The sequence below is a fragment of the Bufo gargarizans genome, chromosome 2, assembly GCF_014858855.1.
Source record: "Bufo gargarizans isolate SCDJY-AF-19 chromosome 2, ASM1485885v1, whole genome shotgun sequence".
Lineage (NCBI taxonomy): Eukaryota > Metazoa > Chordata > Amphibia > Anura > Bufonidae > Bufo > Bufo gargarizans.
The window spans coordinates 92,221,291-92,235,584 of NC_058081.1; the positions used below are offsets into that span (position 1 = coordinate 92,221,291).

General features: G+C 39.5%; 1 protein-coding gene across 4 annotated transcripts in view; it reads right to left on the bottom strand.

Moving 5' to 3' along the window:
* Nucleotides 1–7,589: 7,589 nt before the first annotated feature.
* TACR1 (tachykinin receptor 1) overlaps nucleotides 7,590–14,294 on the bottom strand; it is a 282,790-nt gene continuing 276,085 nt past the window's right edge. For 2 of the 4 annotated variants that reach the window (XM_044279306.1, XM_044279302.1), the window contains exons 6-7: nucleotides 12,797–12,826; nucleotides 7,590–10,078 (exon numbers count right to left, since the gene is read on the bottom strand). In XM_044279306.1, coding sequence (XP_044135241.1) covers nucleotides 9,939–10,078; nucleotides 12,797–12,826 — 170 coding nt within the window. In that variant the 3' untranslated portion in view covers nucleotides 7,590–9,938. The remainder of the gene's footprint in view (nucleotides 10,079–12,796; nucleotides 12,827–14,294) is intronic. The other 2 variants (XM_044279307.1, XM_044279305.1) reach the window with 2 other exon arrangements.

Below are 14,294 nucleotides of genomic sequence, written 5' to 3' on the forward strand. Positions count from 1 at the left end.
AAGGAAAAAGTTTTATATAAATGTAAAAAATAAATAAAAAAATTTGAATCACGCCAATCCAAAAATTAAAATAAAAGTACATAAATAATTACAAAATTAACATCATGTCATGGGTATTGCTGCATGTGAAAACACCCATACTATTAAAATCTAAAAATATATTTATCCCATACAGCAAACAGCGAAACTGAAAAAAAGTCAAAATGGCCGATTTGCTGTTTTTTTTTGGTGGCTTCACCTTGCACAAAAAATTGAATAAAGGTGCTGAAAAAGTCATACACACCCCAGAATGGTATCAATGAAAAGTACAGATGGCCCTCAAAAAATTAGCCTCACAGCTTTGTACATATACACTACTTACAAAAAAGTTAGGGATATTTGGCTTTTGGGTGAAATTTATGGAAAACATAAACGTAAAAAGTTTGTGATATTATATCATGAAAGTAGTGCATTTAAGTAGAAGCATGCAATAGTGATTTCCTCATCTCAAATAATTTTTTTAAACAAAAAACAACACCAGTGGTAGGTAGACCCTCACAAAAATGTCAATGTCTCAATAACTTGTCTTGTAGCCTTGAACATCAATTACAGCTTGACAACGACTTCTTATGCTGTTCACAAGTCGACTTATTGTCTGCTGAGGCATGGCATCCCACTCTTCTTGAAGGGCAGCCCTCAGAACTTTGGGGTACAGAGTTACAAGTCTCTACATGGTGCAGGGCCGTCTTAAACAAGGGACAAAAGGTGCAGCTCTCCTGGGGGGCCCAAGGCAGCTGCCTCTTGAGCCCTGCTGGCCACCGCCCGGGTGTCAGGCTGTCAGCTACACAGGGGGTTGCTGCCATGCCATGCCTGCCGGCACTCCAGGAAGCGAACTATGAGAGCTGTGATTCTCTTAAGGACCTTAAATGACATCATCACCATGTGACCAGTAACCTAGCAATATTACTGGTCACATGGCTATGAGGTCATCAAAGTTTCTGTCTACCAGGAGTGTTGCTGCAGGAGAAGTTTGCCAGACTTGTGGAGCTTGTTTTTGTGAAGATTACATCAGGAAAAGGTGACAGGGGCTGTTATACTAATATACTGTAAGCTACTGTAAACTGTGGGGGGGCTGTATATTGTGGGGTGCTGTATTCTTTATACAAACCGGATTCCCAAAAAGTTGGGACACTAAAAAAATTGAGAATAAAAACTGAATGCAATGATGTGGAGATGGCAAATGTCAATATTTTATTTGTAATAGAACGTAGATGACAGATCAAACGTTTAATCCAAGTAAATGTATCATTTTAAAGGAAAAATACGTTGATTCAAATTTTCACGGTGTCAACAAAGCCCGAGAAAGTTGGGACAAGTAGCAATAAGAGGCTGGAAAAAGTAAATTTGAGCAAAACAAAGAGCTGGAAGACCAATTAACACTAATTAGGTCAATTGGCAACATGATTGAGTAGAAAAAGAGCTTCTCAGTGGCAGTGTCTCTCAGAAGCCAAGATGGGTAGAGGATCACCAATTCCCACAATGTTGCACAGAAAGATAGTGGAGCAATATCAGAAAGGTGTTACCCAGCGAAAATTTGCAAAGACTTTGCATCTATCATCATCAACTGTGTATAACATCATCCAAAGATTCAGAGAATCTGGAACAATCTCTGTGCGTAAGGGTCAAGGCCGTAAAACCATACTGGATGCCCAAGATCTCCGGGCCCTTAACCGACACTGCACCACAAACAGGAATGCTACTGTAAAGGAAATCACAGAATGGGCTCAGGAATACTTCCAGAAACCATTGTCAGTGAACACAATCCACCATGCCATCCGCCGTTGCCAGCTGAAACTCTACAGTGCAAAGAAGAAGCCATTTCTAAGCAAGATCCACAAGCTCAGGCGTTTTCACTGGGCCAGGGATCATTTAAAATGGAGTGTGGCAAAATGGATGACTGTTCTGTGGTCAGACGAGTCACGATTCAAAGTTCTTTTTGGAAATCTGAGACGCCATGTCATCCGGACCAAAGAGGACAAGGACAACCCAAGTTGTTATCAACGCTCAGTTCAGAAGCCTGCATCTCTGAAGGTATGGGGTTGCATGAGTGAGTGTGGCATGGGCAGCTTGCATGTCTGGAAAGGCACCATCAATGCAGAAAAATATATTCAGGTTCTAGAACAACATATGCTCCCATCCAGACGTCATCTCTTTCAGGGAAGACCCTGCATTTTTTAACAAGATAATGCCAGACCACATTCTGCATCAATCACAACATCATGGCTGCGTAGAAGAAGGATCTGGGTACCGAAATGGCCAGTCTGCAGTCCAGATCTTTCACCTATAGAGAACATTTGGCGCATCATAAAGAGGAAGGTGCAGCAAAGATGGCCCAAGACGATTCAACAGTTAGAGGCCTGTATTAGACAAGAATGGGAGAGCATTCCTATTTCTAAACTTGAGAAACTGGTCTCCTCGGTCCCCAGACGTCTGTTGAGTGTTGTAAGAAGAAGGGGAGATGCCACACAGTGGTAAAAATTGCCTTGTCCCAACTTTTGGGGATTTGTTGACACCATGAAATTCTGATTCAACATATTTTTCCCTTAAAATGGTACATTTTCTCAGTTTAAACTTTTGTTCCGTGATTTATGTTCTATTCTGAATAAAATATTAGAAGTTGGCACCTCCACATCATTGCATTCAGTTTTTATTCATGATTTGTATAGTGTCCCAACCTTTTTGGAATCTGGTTTGTAGTTTGGGGTGCTGTATACTGTGGGGAGCTGTATATTGTGGAGTGCTATACTGCTCTACTGTATACTGTGGGGTGCTGTATATTGTGGGGTGCTATACTGCTCTACTGTATACTGTGGGGTGCTGTATACCGTTGGGTTGCTGTATACTGTGGGGTGCTATGGGGTGCTATACTGATTTACAGTATATTGTGGGGGGCTGTATACCATTGGGTTGCTGTATCCTGTGGGGTGCTATACTTCTTTACTGTATATTGTGGGGAGCTGTATATTGTGGGGTGCTGTATACCGTTGGGTTGCTGTATACTGTGGGGTGCTATACTGCTCTACTGTATACTGTGGGGTGCTATACTGCTTTACTGTATACCTGGGGTGCTGTATACTGTGGGGTGCTGTATACTGTGAGGTGCTGTATTCTGTATAGTTTGGGGTGCTGTATACTGTGAGGTGCGGTATCAGTATTCTGTATAGTTTGATACTGTATACTGTGAGGTGCTGTATACTGTGAGGAGCTGTATATCTTGGAGTGCTATACTGCTCTACTGTATACTGTGGGGTGCTATATACCGTTGGGTTGCTGTATACTGTGGGGTGCTATACTGCTTTACTGTATACTGTGGGGAGCTGTATATTGGGGAGTGCTATACTGCTCTATTGTATACTGTGGGGTGCTGTATACTAAAGGGTGCTATACTGCATACTGTGAGGTGCACTGTAACACTAGGGATAGCCTAGCCCCGGTCTCCTTCCTGCAGAGCGGTGCCCACTTCCAGCCTGAGCCCAGCTGCCAAGAGCACTGATCCTGAGCCGCTGGAGTCTTCAGAACTGGAAGTATTTACAGTCATTCACTGTACTCTACAAGGTGTGTGGATTTTTTGTGTGTGTGTGTTGTGGTGGAGGGTGTGATTGCATGCTAGGGTGTGGGAAGGCGGGATCCAGGGGGCCCAAATAAATTTTTGCCCAGGGTCCAATCAATATTAAAGATGGCCCTAACATGGCGACTCATCTGATCCCATAGGTTTTCAATAGGATTGAGGTCTGGAGAAAGTGCAGGCCACTCCATTTGAGGTACCCCAGTCTTCAGCAGCCATTCCCTAATGATGCCACCTCGATGTGCTTGGGCATTGTCATCCATGAAGATTAAATTAGGCCTGTGTTGGCTAAGCAGAGGCACAATGACTGGATTAATGATTTTATTCAAGTAATATGGGCTTGTCACTGTATAATTCACAAAGTGTAGGGCAGTTCTGTGCCCACACTGTAATACCACCACCAAAGGCTTGTCTGTGGCTGATGCATAAGTCTCTCCTTGATGTCTCCAACATCATTGGCAGTCATCATTCTTGCTTAGCGTGAATCGGCTTTCATCAGTGAACAGCACTGAGAACTACTGGTCCCTTGTCCTGCGTAGACACTCCCTGGCCCATGCAAGATGATGACGCCTGTGCCTGGTTGTGTGGCCATGTTCCCTAGCAGGCAAACCACGTTGATGTAAACGGTTTCGAATGGTCTGACATGACAGTTGGGTGCCTCTCACCTCCCTTAAATGTGCCTGGAGTTGTGTGGCATTCATTATACAGTTCCACAGGGCATTGTTCACAATTAAGCGGTCATTAGTGTAGGATGTGGCCAAAGGACATCCACTTCTATGACTTTCTGACTCTTCCAGTCTCTCTGTATCTCTGTTGCAACCTGCTGATGACACTCTGTGACACTCTAAGCTCAGTGGCCACTTCCATCTAAGAACATCCTGCTGGAAGCCTCACAATAAGGAGGTACTGTTTATCAATTGTTAGATGTCGTCTTGGTTTCATGATGTCAAAATGTGAACAGCATGATGAGGAGGACTGTTTAAATACCAATTTTAATTGAACCAGGAAAGTTATTGGCCGATTCATGGATCAAAATCCTGTTGTGAATTTTCACCTGTAAAGGTTAGAGTGCATTTTAGGTTCATCCTGAAATATCACCCACAAGCCAAATATCCCTAACTTTTTGTAAGTAGTGTAAAATGGAAAAAAATCTGAATGTGGCAATGCAAAGAAAAATATTTTTCCAAAGTTTTAATTTTTTTTCAGTATTAAGCCCCAAGAAAATTATGCATATGAGGTATAGTTGTAATTGTACTAAGCTAGAGAATAAAAGTAACAGGTCATTTTTGCAGCATAGGAAATGGTGTAACCCCCCCATAAAACTGAGAATGGTATATTTTAATAATTCCATCTCATTTGGAATATTTTTTTCCTGCTTCCCACATTATATGCAAATGTAAATGGCACCATAAGAAAGTTCATCTTGTCCTGCAAAACACAAGCCCTCATATGGCTATGTGAATGGAAAATTACAAAAGATATGGCTTTGGAAGGCTAGGAGTGAAAAAAAAAACTAAGTGGAAAATCACCCGGTTTTGAAAGAATTAAAGAGTCTTCTTATCAAAGCTCTAACTGAAAATTGCTAAGGTTAGTCTGCCTTCAGTCTTGAGCATTCTTCTGAGCGCTGAAGACGCCTGTGTGTAAAAATTCAGATAGGGTCATGGGCAGTGACAGTTAGGCCACATGTACATATCAGGGTCTGGTTTAGTGACAAAAAGTGGCTGTATGTGTCTTCAGTGCTCAGTTAAATGCTGAAGACTGAACACAGACTTTCCTCAGCAACACTGTTGAGTTTTAAAAAGACTCTTTACAGTCAGTTTTTCTACTAAATCCTACCTTAATAAAAATACATTACAAAGATGTTTAACATCCCTGTACCTACACTATATTAACCCCTTAAAGCATAATCATGTGCATGTACAGATTGACTGTTAAGGGGTTGTATAAAGCGAGCTTAACATGCTGAGTTTGCTCCATACATGGCTTCTGACGGCTGTATCATACTTCGGTGACTAACGGAATTGGTGATGATGCCAAACCCAGTCATTTGACCCTTTAGATGCTACTGTCAATAGAGAACATGACATCTGGTGGGTTAGGCCTCCCTTAGATTGGAGCCCCTTGGCGAAATTGTGGTGCTGCAAACAATTGCCATGACAGCCTGGGGCCTTGTGGAGGTTCCCTGACCTTTCATGGCTAACTGCCTGAAAAGATATGTCTGAGGCATGGCTCAGCAGGCAGTCTCTCAGAATCCCATAGACTGCATTAGTATTCTATTTAAGTCTATGGGACAAGCAATTAAAGAGGACTAACATTTACTGTGTAAACATTTTAAGAAAATAGAAATTAAAATCATCCCTCTTTCCCAATTTTACATATAAAAATAAACATATTGTGTCCAGTGAATGCTGTAACAGGAAAAAAATAAAACTTCATGATTCTCTATTTTGTGGTCACCCTGCCCCCCGAAAAAAAATAATTAAAAATTAAACAAAAGTGACCAGCAAATACTTGTACGTACCCTAAAATGGTATCAATAAAAACTATGCTTATCCCTGCAAAAAGCACACCCTTACATAGTTCTGTAGATCGAAATATTAAAAAGTTACAACTGTCAGAAAATGACAATGCAAAGAAAATTTTAATTTTTGTCAAAAGTTTTTTTTTATTTTTTATTAAAAACACAAAATAAAAACCATACAAATTTAGTATTGCCATAGTAATACTGACCCGCAAAACGAGAAGGTCATATAATTTTTAGTGTACAGTGAACACCGTTATATCAAAACCCCAAAAACCTGGGTGAAATTTTTTGTTTGTTTTACCCCATGAAGATTTTTTTTCCCCATTTTTCCAATACAAGATATGCTTAATTAAATGGTGCCATTAAAAAATACAACTTGTCCTGCAACAATAAACCCTCATATGGCTATGTGAATTGACAATTTAAAAGGTTATGGCTCTTGTATGTGTATGTGGAGAGGAAAAACATTTTTTTTTAATGAAAAATGGTCTGTCCTTAAGGGGTTAAAAATAAACTGAAACAAAAATTAAACTTGACCATAGGGTCAACAGCTATAAAATAAAGCAATATACTAGGAAGCAGAAGGGGCAAGGGTGCACAGAGTGGCTTCAGTCTGTCCTTGGTGCACTTAACTTCTCTTTTGTTTGGGTCTATTACTGGATCATCAAAGCAGGTCTTTATCTATAGGATCAAATGAGAAACGTTCTCTTACCTCTGGTTGTTTAAACACCCTGATTACAGCATGATGACTGACTCTGGTTGGCACTGTTGTCTTGCAACACTGAGGTCTTTTGGGTTTAAATCCAGTCAAGGTATGTATGTATGTAGGTATCTACTGTATGTGTATACACTCACCTAATGAATTATTAGGAACACCTGTTCTATTTATCATTAATGCCATTATCTAGTCAAACAATCACATGGCAGTTGCTTCAATGCATGTAGGGTTGTGGTCCTGGTCAAGACAATCTCCTGAACTCCAAACTGAATGTCAGAATGGGAAAGAAAGGTGATTTAAGAAATTTTGAGCGTGGCATGGTTGTTGGTGCCAGACGGGCCGGTCTGAGTATTTCACAATCTGCTCAGTTACTGGGATTTTTACGCACAACCATTTCTAGGGTTTACAAAGAATGGTGTGAAAAGGGAAAAACATCCAGTATGCGGCAGTCCTGTGGGCGAAAATGCCTTCTTGATGCTAGAGGTCAGAGGAGAATGGGCCGACTGATTCAAGCTGATAGAAGAGCAACGGATGGGCTACAACAGCAGAAGACCCCACCGGGTACCACTCATCTCCACTACAAATAGGAAAAAGAGGCTACAATTTGCACAAACTCACCAAAATTGGAATGTTAAAGACTGGAAAAATGGTTTCTTGAACATGACAATGAGTTCACTGTACTAAAATGGCCCCCACAGTCACCAGATCTCAACCCAATAGAGCATCTTTGGGATGTGGTGGAACGGGAGCTTCGTGCCCTGGATGTGCATCCCTCAAATCTCCATCAACTGCAAGATGCTATCCTATCAATATGGGCCAACATTTTTAAAGAATGCTATCAGCACCGTGTTGAATAAATGCCACGTAAAATTAAGGCAGTTCTGAAGGCAAAAGGGGGTCCAACACCGTATTAGTATGGTGTTCCTAATAATTCTTTAGGTGAGTGTATGTGTGATAAGGAAATTAGACTGTGAGCCTCATTGTGGACAGCATACAGCATAAATAAATAACACATATGATAAAGAATTAACTCAATAACCACTCTTTTTCCTCTTTCTTAATCAATCCACACCAGACACAGCCCATAAAATCAAATTTTTTTCTCTATAGATTTACAATGATGGCTTTCTCCTAATAGCAAGACGAAATTAAAAGGAGTTGTTGAAATAATCCGCCTTTACTTTTCACAAAATGAACTACACAAATGTAGCTTAGCATACAATTAAAAAGTCACATCTTGGCACTCTACAGGGAGTACAAACACCGGACAAGTACCATGTAGTATATTCTGCTTCTGTAAAGCGATTGATGTTTCATTAAATTCATTGATTTGTAAGAGGTAGATCCCATATTATAGAAGAGGAAAGTGTCAAACATTAGAGCATTATGTAAACAGAGCATAATTTTTTGCATTTGTACAGCACTAAAGGGGGTTGTCCCATGAAAAATATTTAACATGTTTCAAATCATCACCTTGATCTCAATACTTTTGTAATTGATTGTAATTTAACATTTTGTAAAGCCTCTGAGTTCTTCCATAAAATGTATCTGTACAGCGCCACCTGCTGTTTATTCTTTTCCTTATTTCTCTGTCCACCTCTCTCTGAGGTGGTCACACATGCTCAGTTCCATCTCCTAACTGGCCCCCTATCCACTGTTAGAAGCTCTGATAGTTACAAGAGAGAGCTGCAGAAGAAATCCCCCCCCACCCCCCAGAAAGGCACTACCCTTGAGCTGCCAACCTGAAGAGAATGTAGCAGAGCAGTTGAGCAATAAATGGGTAGATCTATGGATCCATGTGAGGTACAGGACTGGTTCTAGGTTTGGCAAAGAGAGATTGTAATATACTATATGATGTCTGATTTTCATTATTTACATTAATCATAGGATAACCAATAGAATGTATAGGATAGGCCATCAATATAAGATTAGTTGAGTCTTGACTCACAGAACCCCAGCTAATTAACTGTTTGAAGGGGCTGCTGATCTCCGTTGACCCCTGCCACCTCTTGTTTTCAGTGCTCAGTACTCCCAGCACATTGAATATATACCAGCGGTATTGCAACACTGTCCCAGTTCAAGTGAATGGGGCTAAGCTGTAGTACCAAGTACGACCACATTCGTATGGAGTTTACTCTGTCAAGTGCTGCAGTGAAGAATAGGCCGTCATCAAAATCCCCCCAATTCCATTTACATTCATACAGTCGTGGGCTTGCAAATTGCAAAAGGTTCTATAAGCAGGTGAAGGTATCAATTCAGCTAATGCTCTATGTCGGTTTTCTACTGCACACATATACTGCAAAAAAATCTAGAATTTGTAGTAGAAACTGTATTTACCATTGATAGGGCTGACGCCATATTTTAATAAAATTAAGTGCTCTAATTTAGGTAGATACAAAGTGCATTTTCTGGTAAACTTTGCCAATGGATCTTGAATTAGATTAATTGCTTGGATGTGGAATGATTCCCATTCATTGTGCAGTACATCATCGAAGGGTAGATTATCATCAAGATCCAAAGCAATTATGTGTGATTGTCACATTAGCTTTTTGTAATATAGCGATAGTCATCTAGCAGTCAATGGGCCGCACATGGCCTTTATAGGCATCTTAGAGTCTTTCTAATAAAGTAGGCAACATCTGCAACTGAATTAATTCCCCGTTCAGTTGGCTTATTATGAAGCCTGAGTAAGGCTTGACAAGGCTGTTGACTTTATAGCATTGGTGAATATATTAAAATGCTCAATGATGCTTACCTACTAATTATATTAATAGTAATCATTATTATAATTATATTTCACAGTGCTGCTTTAATCTACATTTAGAAGATTTTGTCCATGGTTCTAAAATAGGCGTGATCCTCTTCGATTTTGGTCTTGCCAATACTGGTCTAACATTTTTTACATGGTCTTAATAAAATATAAAGTATACAACATGTATAGGTATATTCTATCATATTTACCCCCCTTCAAAATCATGGGTATAAACAATTACAAAAAAAGTTTGCAAAGCATAAAATATAGAACAAGAAAAACGTTAAAAAAAATTAACAGATTCTTCTTTGGTTTTCCATTCAATGGTGTCCTTGTGTGATCAGGGAATCTCCTCCTTTGCTCTGTGTAGGGTGCCATTGTTTGGTGTGCTTTTCAGTTGACAATTCATGTTTCCCATCCTCCTAGACTCGGAGGGCTTTCTTGTTCTCATCTTATCAAACTCTTTATCAAGGTCTTCTCCTGTCAGGACAATATGAGGTGGTTGTCATTCTTTGCCCATAAATATTAAATCTATGACTGGAACGGATATATACTGATCTTTCCAAAAAGATGGTTTAATGAAGAACTCCATCCTAACCTTTAATTACAGAATACATTTCTAAGAACTATAAAAGTTATTTTGGGACCCTTCTTGATTGTTAGAACCTACAAACCACCTCTGTAGAGGAAGACAACATGAAAATATTGATAGGAAATAGATAACTCAGTTGCTAAAGAACTGAATTCTGAGGTAGAGAAAAAATCCCTAATATTGATCCAAGTGTTGGTAGGGTTCATTTAAGACGAACGCTGGTCTTTACTAAAACAAGGAACTAAATTCCACTGGTGTATGTGGCTTGTCAGAACGGATTTCACTGTAATGGTTAAGTTTAGGGCAGAGTTCTTCAGTTTTTTAATTTCCTGGAACGATAGGATTAATATAGACTAAAAACACGTGAAAGTACTGTATGCCAAATTAGTTGTAGACCTAATTAGCCTCAGGCCTTGTTCACACAATGTAATATTTAAGTGTCTTTTAGACAAAACCAAGATTTGATCCAAAAAACTAGAGACATATCACTCCTTCCTTTTTACTTTTCCTTATTTATCACTTTTGGTTTTGGCTAAAAATGCAAACAAAAAAAGGAACAACACACCAAAAACTGCAACAAACATGCCAAACACTGCACCAAGCTGTGTGACTTTGACCTTAAAAGTGAGTTAGAAGTAGAGCCGTGGAATTTATGGAGTAATATAATATTACTAGATGGGAAGTCAGTATCACAGATCACTAACATGGACTGTTTTCAGAATAAATGTCTATTAAAGCAAAATCGGTGTCAGTACTATACGCTATCCTAAGGCAGCATAGTATGGGAACACATCTGCTCTATGCATATTGTGTTGTTTGACTGATAGAGCCTAATATAGAATTCTGCAGGTCAAAAGAGTAGCTATGAGTGCCCACTGCCCCACTCAGCATTAACAGGCTGCATTACAGGCAGACACAAGACAGCTATCAGTCAGGGGTGAGAGAGGTGGGGAGAAACAGGAACAGGTGGGCAGAAGCAGGAAGAATCTGGAAGAGGTGGGGAGGGGCAGGTAAACTTTCGGAGAGCACTCCCCTCATAAATATAATGATCTATGAGCCCACACCATTCTTTGTTAGACTCATTTGCCTCAACTTTTTTTGCTCGAACTAAAAGTTGGGTGGGACTGTCCCTTAAAAAAGGCAACATGCAGGTGACAGATCTGTTTAAGAAATTAGACAAAGGAAGGTTATAAGCATATGAACAGTTAGGCCTTGTCATCGATCATCAAACACATATGTTTAGAAGCCTCTAAGGGTTGTAAAGGCTGTATGGTTTGTACGAGTATGTTGCATCTCATAAAATAGCCATAATACAGCCTATTTTTGACATATGAGCTCTAAGCTAATGTTAAAGGGCTTGGCCACTTTCTAACTACTTGGGACCAATGTGTATCTAAGAAGACTATATTGTAATTGCTAATATGGCCATTGATATTCTGTGTCATTTGCCAAATTTCATTAACCATGTCCCTTTGTTAGGTAAATCTTCTCTGCTGTCCACACACAGGTCCTGTCCATAAGGTGGCTGCTGATGGAGGATCATGGAACCAGGCAAATTAACTTTTCTCTATACAACAGCACTCTGTTTTCTCTATACAACAGCACTGGACCTGCACTGAACTCCCTCCACTTCAAGAGCAGATGGCAGGTGTAGTGTCTTTGAACAGAGGAGACATCACATGAAGGTTGTTTACTTAATCACATGACCCTTCATCAGCAGCCATTTTATGGACAGGATCTCTGAAGACAGCACAAATGACTTGGCAAACAAGGAGGCATACCTTCAACAAAGGCTATATTAGTAAGTACCGTATAATCAGCTTACAAAAACATTGATCAACAGTACCCAGAAAGTGGCCAACCCCTTTAAGCCATCTTATTTCATGTCCATAACCCTCTTTGATGTCGGTCATTTCAGTTTTAAAGAGAAAACTCTCTGAAATCATTTGACGCCTATTGGCGCAAGGAGAGAAGTCATTGCAGAGTCGCATCTAAAAGAAGTCACTTTGCCATGGTGGATAGGCACAAATGATTTTGATCAAAATATATTTGCTAAGTACTTTGTCTTTATTTATATAGTGAATATGGCATTAATAAACGTTATAATCTATATGGTCAATGTTTGCAGAGCGCTGTTGCATTGTGTTTGGTTTTACTTTTGAAGAGCAAATGGACATGGTTGATAGTGAAATAAATGGGGAGAAAGGGAAAAATAATCACTCGATAGATTAAATGTTACTGGCTTTCATTGCCTTAGGTTGCATGCAAATCATGGTTCCACAAAATACAGATGCTGTCTGAGTGCCGTCAACATTTTATTTGCAGACCCCTTTTTTTTTATTGGTCCTCATTTTGCCAACATATTCTTTTTGCAGAATGAACATACAGATGCAGAAACAAAATGGATACGATTGTCTGCAGGAGGCCTAACCAATGGCACATCTATATCTGCTATGGTTCTGCATATACAGTAAACGGGGATCAGGGCTTTTTACCATGTTCCCTCTTGCTATCACCCAGGCTCAATTTTTTTCTTAAAAACAGGAAAACATGACAGCAGAGTAGATTTTGGACCAAAAAGACCAATGAGGATGGATGGAGCTTACCTCCAGGTGAGTAGTCAACAGCAACAGATACTGGAAGATAACGAATTAAGGACTTTTACTCCAGCACTAGTTCCCTCATACTGAGAAATAATACATTCTATGAACTCATCTTCTTTGCGAAAGCAATTACATCACCCCAATGATATTTTTGGACTGGACACAAAATGTATTTACTCATCCAAATGATGTCTTTGAGGAGAATGTTTTTGGCTGCAGTGTAATTTCCACATTTTTAGCATCTACAGTAGCTAGGAAATCAATTGTGCCTTCCTATAATGGAAGTAATGGATTGGACAAATCCAGCTGGTATTAATTCTAAATGCACTCCAGTAATTTGAAAGTAGGAATAGTAATCTTTTTCCCAATGAGCTGTCTACAAAGCTGACCTTAAAGGAACACAAATCCATAAGTCAATGACTCGATTTTAAATTGATGGCTAGAAGTATTGATCCATCCGTCATTTGCTTTGCCACTTTTGCTTTTGATAAACTTCAGTCTGAAGACCCTCACAGCGATAAATACCTTCCTGTGATATCTCGTCCATTTGTAGTGGACGCTCTTGTTGACTTGAAATATTAATGTTGACCATTGTTGCTATTAGTCATTATGTACAATAGGTTTGGTTTTCAACAACCCTTATACACATCTAGCAAATCATTGGCAAATCTATATTTGTATGTTACAAATATATTCTTTTAGGCTAGGTTTCCATATCCAGGTTTTTGGATGCAGATTTAAAGCTAAAGTCAGGAGTGAATAGAAAAAATACGACTCCTTTATATATGTCTCCTGTTTTTGACTCGTTCCTGGCTGTGGCTTCAAAAACCTGAACATGGAAACCCAGCCTAAATGCGTTGTCAGGATTTGACCTGGCTTAAAGCAGCTGCCTGGCATTGAGGTTATCGAACACACAGTCTAATAGTATTCCTCAATCATTCAGTTCTGATGTCCTTTACTTTTACATTCATATTTTTACTTTTCATGCAATTTTTTTTTAGACATTACTATGTTTATTTTGAAAGGACCAAGGGTTTTGCTACAGCAAGGTCCTGCCACAGATAACTGATGCAAGACTGCCTTTTGCCCCTCACGTTTTTTTTTTTTAATCCAAAAATGCTTGCAGGGAGAATAATCTGTTTAAAAGTGAAGAACTATATAAGAGGAAGAAACAACTTCAGTACTCCCATGTCTAAATGACTATCAACATGTGGGATCTGTAAAAGCCTGACTCCACAGCCCTGTTCTAACCATGTCTGAGAAAAATTGCAAAAACATCACATGGAATTTACAATATTATTTTAGGAGAAGACATTTGTATTTGCCAAGATGTTTTTTTTAAATGCTAATTGTTTTGAGGGCACATCTGTCTAAATAAGGTCTTTGGGCAATTCAGGCTTTTACTTTTGGCATTAATGTGACCTAAAGGTATAACAGCTATATGGTGGTGATGACTGAAGGAAAGCTCTGGTTGAAGCGTGCTACCTAACAGACGTGATAG